Source organism: Botryllus schlosseri, unplaced genomic scaffold (genome assembly GCF_051294905.1).
Source record: "Botryllus schlosseri isolate E-star unplaced genomic scaffold, Bs_hap1 Bs213a, whole genome shotgun sequence".
Lineage (NCBI taxonomy): Eukaryota > Metazoa > Chordata > Ascidiacea > Stolidobranchia > Styelidae > Botryllus > Botryllus schlosseri.
In genome coordinates this window covers 1-5,282 of record NW_027648822.1, presented here as the reverse complement: position 1 = coordinate 5,282, position 5,282 = coordinate 1, and the positions used below count along the sequence as shown (strand labels likewise).

The 5,282-nt window shown below is 41.7% G+C and overlaps 1 protein-coding gene across 1 annotated transcript; it reads right to left on the bottom strand.

Annotated features, from left to right (window-relative positions):
• Positions 1-272: 272 nt before the first annotated feature.
• On the bottom strand, positions 273-5,276 carry LOC145432817 (uncharacterized). Its single transcript, XM_080309626.1, has 2 exons — positions 4,783-5,276; positions 273-4,092 (listed from the first exon to the last, which is right to left on the bottom strand). The coding sequence occupies exons 1-2, from the start codon at positions 5,201-5,203 to the stop codon at positions 662-664; spliced, it is 3,852 nt and encodes a 1,283-aa protein (XP_080165752.1). The 5' UTR covers positions 5,204-5,276; the 3' UTR covers positions 273-661.
• Between the last annotated feature and the right edge of the window lie 6 nt (positions 5,277-5,282).

Sequence of the window (5,282 nt, the reverse complement as noted above, 5' to 3'; positions counted from 1 at the left end):
ATCTTTCCTCTGCCTTTGCAAACCAAACATGGGCTTATGAAGTAATATGTTAGCTATCATGGAGATTGCTTCAAGTACATGTGCCTGAACCTTGAAGTTACCTGCGTCAGATGAAGATAAACAGTTGGAATAGGGCCTATCCAATGGACCACCAATTCGACTATTACTAAACACAAATTTTACATCATTTATTGTTGCGGTCGCTGAACTGCCTATGTGATTCTGTGTAAGCTGTCTTCCCTTGAACTTACAGCGCCGCAAAGTCCTATAAGTTTCCCGATGTAAATATACGCGATCTTGAAGTATGGTAGAAACAGTATATTGCTTGAAGTTCCAATTGATCGAATTTCCTTATATCCAAATATAATAAGACACGATAGTAGCACGAATAAGATATTGTCCCAACAAGATCGGTAGATACAGTGAGGGAACGTCCGGTGGGCCAATTACTATTGACAAACTGTACCCTATCACAGCTATATCCAGAATATTCCCTTAGACCAGACCAGGAAGTATCGTCAAGCATACGCCATCTAGCGAGTACAAGTATGGCTCCTAAATTATTGAACCCCCCAAGATTAACATGAAATGCCCACAGTAACATACCCCCCCAAAAAAGTTATAAAATGACAAAGAACTTTTTTGCAAATTAAGTAAAACATTAGTCCATTAGTGGCTCCTCGTCGGTGGAATCCTCGGTAACTTCCTCTGCAGCGAGAAGCACGACCAATTTGTGGATAGGTCGCTCCAAAAACTGCACATCGTTGATTCTTCTTCCGTACTGATCAATAGTACGGTCGGCGATGCGTATCTTGGCCTTTCGCACCAGCCCATCTGTCGAACTCGAAACCGAGTGTACGATTCCCAATTTCCAAGAGTTTCGCGGAAGGTCATCATCATGAATGATAATAATATCTCCCACGCGAACATTTCGACTAACTTTGCTCCATTTAGTGCGTTGTTGCATGCCAGGTAAAAACTCCCTTCTCCATCTGAACCAAAATTGATTCACAGCGTATTGTGTTCTTCTCCAGCGCCTTCTTGCATAGAGATCTGGCTTGCCAAATTCCCCTGGAGGTGACAACAAAATTTTTGGTTTCATCGTTAACAGATGATTCGGTGTCAATGGTTCTGGCGCATTGACATCACCCAAATTGATAACAGTTAGTGGTTTTGAATTTACCACATTTTCCACTTCTGCGAAAAAGGTTCTGAGTGATTCATCATCCAAATGTGAACCTATTTGACAAAGCAATGGTTCCAAAACACGACGCACCGTAAGAATTTGGCGTTCGACATTCCCATTCATATGACTAGCTTTTGGCACGTGAAAGTTGAATTCTATCAGATCACAATTTTCAGACAATAGATAATCTCTGACCTTTTTCTGATTCATCTCACCCATCGCCTTTTGGAAAGCATTCTTTCCCCCAATGATATTGCTTCCGCAATCACTCAACAGTGATTTTATCGGTCCTCTCCTTGCAAGAAATCTTCTCAGTGCATTAATGAATGAATCCAAGTCCATAGAGTTTGTCGTCTCCAAGTGTATAGCTCTGGATGACATACACGAGAAAATAACTCCGTACCTTTTCAATACGGATCGCCTTTCTTTGATTTCAAATGGCCCGAAGAAATCGCACGAGCAAAATGTGAATGGACCTTGCTCAGCCATTCTCGACTCTGGTAGATCGCACATCTTTTGTGCCGATAATGGTTTCCGTAATTCCCGACAAGTTATGCATTGGTGGATGTGCTGAGAGACAGCGCTCACACCACCTATAATCCAATATCCATGTTGACGTATCTCATTGTGCGTAATTCCACGTCCCATATGATTGACCTTTCCATGAAAATGGCGAATGATCAAGTCCGTTACATGAGATTTCCGAGGCAGCAAAATTGGATTCTTGACTTCAGAAGACAAAGAGCTATTACGGATTCTTCCGCCAACTCTTATCAAGCCATCACAGTCCACAAATGGATCTAGTTTGTACAAAGGACTGTCTTTCTTTACAGTAGAACCCTTCGACTTTGATGCAGGATCAAGACGTTCCATTTCATCCGGAAAGAATTCGCTCTGTAAGTCTTTCAAGATGATCCTTTCTGCCATTGACAACCTTTCAACAGTGAGAGAACTGTTTATTGGCAAACCCTTCAATCTGTCTTTGAATTGCAGGCAGTTTGCAACAGCCCGTTTTGCCTTGAACCACGACGAAAACTGTTTCAAGTTCGTATTCCAAGATTTAGATCCCGAATTTTCATTGGAAGTTGTACAGAATGACACAGTCTTCCTGACTTCCACATCTACCAAGTCATCCACAGATTCGCCTGATGGACGAGCGTCCTTTGGTATTTCAAATCTTCCCTCTTTCCACAAGAATTGCGGTCCATCCCACCATAACGAAAGTGATAAAAGTTTTTCCAGCGACATACCTCTGCTTGCAATGTCACTTGGATTATCATGTCCTGCCACATGCATCCATGCAGAAGAGTCTGTCAAATCATGTATCAGTTGAACTCTGTTTGCCACGAAAACATGAAATCGCCTCGCTACGTTATTTATATATCCCAAAACAACATTGCTGTCAGTCCAAAAATACTCTTTCAAATTTTCATACCGCAACTCTGTGTTGAGAAATTTGCTCATCTTGGCGGATACCACAGCCGCAGTCAGTTCCATCCTAGGAATTGACACTTGCTTCAAGGGTGCAACTCTCGATTTTGACATAATGAGAGTGCAATGCACTTTCCCTTTATCACTAACCAATCGGAGATATGAACATTGTCCGTATCCATACTCACAAGCGTCCGAAAAATGATGAAGCTCCACTTCCTCAATAGTACCGAATTCATCAGGTTTCACACATCTTTTGATTTGAATTTTATCCAAATTATTCAAATCATTTAACCAATCTTCCCATCTACGAGCATAACTTTCTGGTAGCGCAGTGTCCCAATCTAGTTTCATTTTGCACAATTCTTGCAATAATACCTTTCCAACCAGAAGAACAGGGGCCAGAAAACCCATCGGATCGAAGATAGATGATACGACACTCAATACCGTTCGTCTTGTTACTGGCTTCTCCACCAATTCCCTGTGGAACCGAAACACATCCAATGATGGATTCCATAAAATTCCCAAAGACCTCTCTGTTAACGACGACATAGTATCGAGGTCAATGTCCTGTAATCCCTTCGCCCTTTCCGATTTATCAATCGATTCCAATACTTGCATTTTGTTCGACACAAATTTATGCAGTCTCAATCCAGCCTTTCCACATATACCCACGCTGTTTTTCACCAATTCAACAGCTTCGTCCACAGTCTCTACCGAGGTTAATCCATCATCAACGTAGAAATTGGATCGAACAAATTCTGCAGCCTTGCAGCCGAACTCTTGCTCTCCATCATCAGCGGCCAACTTCATGCCATACATGGCCGCGCCTGGCGATGAGACACTTCCAAAGGGAAATACCTTCATACGATACTCTAAAAGTTCCTTTGAAAGATCTCCATCTTTCCACCACAGAAATCTCAGCATATCACGATCCTTTTCATTGACATAAAATTGAAAAAACATTTTCTCAATGTCCGCCATGATGGCTACTTCGTTTTTTCTAAATCTCAACAAGATTCCCGTCATATTGTCCATCAAATTCGGTCCGCTCAATAGTACGTCATTGATGCACAGACCACCGTACTTGGCGCTCATATCATTTACAATACGAAGACTTCCTTTCTTGTTATGAAATACAGGAGAATGAGGTATGTAGTTGATACGACCATTCTTTAAATCAAGTATGTTTTCTGGAACCTTTTCCGCGTACTTTTCAATTGTCAGATTCATTTGATCCTTATACTCCTCATGAAGATTCTGGTTTTTACCCAATCGTCGTTTGACCTGCTCTGCTCTTTTCTCCGCCAAAGGCCTGTTGTTTGGCACTCTAACATTGTCGTATTTCAATGGCAGAGGGAATTCGTAATGCCCGTCCTCTCTCCTTGAAACACCGTTTGAGAGGATGTCCATAAAACGCTTGTCCTCAACCGACAAAGAAGCTTCCAAATTCCTATGTTCGATGAAATCCATTTCTAGCAAATGATTGATATTCTGTGGACACATAATTTCCTTCGTCTTTGTCATGTATACAAAGGCGGTATTCCCTTCAGCAACAACTTCTGAAGTTTCGAAGCCATCTTCCATCTGTGCATCTGTCACAATAGTATGATGCGATACCACACTAGATGATTCACCCTTCAAGTCCATACAAACATTACCAACGATTCCCCAACCAAACATAGATAGTTGACCATACGGATCCTCATCATCACCGGCTACAACCTCACGAGGACGTAAGGCGTTAGGAACATCAGTGCCAATTATTATTCCAACTTTCATAGATGGGTCATAGGGCATAATTTTATCCGCAATGCTCCGAAGATGAGCCCACTCTCTTGCAACCTGAGGTTTAGGGATTTGTGAAATTTTAATTGGAATTTTTGCTCTTGTGTACACTTGAGGAATAGTGACAGAAGAGGTTTCATCGATACTTGAGACTTTTATTCCAGTGATCCTGCTTGAGTTAATAACTGCATCAGATTTATACAATGTGGACATCTGTAACTTAGTATTGACAGATTCCAGTCCTAAGGTTTCCTTTAGATCATCAATGATGAAAGTCCGATTACTTTGACCATCTAGTGCACAATAACATTTGACCTTCTTGGAAGGATTGGCAGCAGTACTCACATATACCGGAACGATCATAGAATTTTGCTTACCTTCCTTCTGTCCTTCCTTGGAGCACACTTGCGTACATTTCGAGTCCACCTCATCAGGTTTAACATGCAGAGATGTCAAATGCCTCCTTTTGCATATCCTGCAAGTTATTCTTGCTGTACAGTCCTTGGCCATGTGGTCTTGCGATGAGCCACAACCAAAACATAGTCCTCGTTTCATGATAAATTCCCGTTTGTCGATATGGGATAGCTTTCCAAAGCCTTCACAATCATCAATGTGATGTGGTTCTTCACAAAAGTAACACTTTGTCCTTGTAACACTCGTGTCGTCCTGACATTCTGTCGAGAACGATGTGACCTTAAATTTTCCCTTGTAAGAGTCTCTATTGCTCACTACTTCAGGAGTGCCAATTTTTCCTTTGTCATTTGGCGAATCCAGATCATCCAATTCTGGAATATTCATCTTTTCGGCACAGACATCGACAAATCCTGCCACTTCTTTCAATGGTGGATATGACGCCTCACCATATTTACTTCGCCAT

Excerpts from the sequence above, each read along its gene's own strand:
- LOC145432817 (XM_080309626.1), bottom strand. The coding sequence starts at position 5,203 with ATGAATATTCCAGAATTGGATGATCTGGATTCGCCAAATGACAAAGGA. Across the intron at positions 4,093-4,782 it reads CAAGGAAGGACAGAAGGAAG|AAATGGATTTCATCGAACAT; the intron begins GTAAGCAAAATT and ends ATCATTTGCTAG.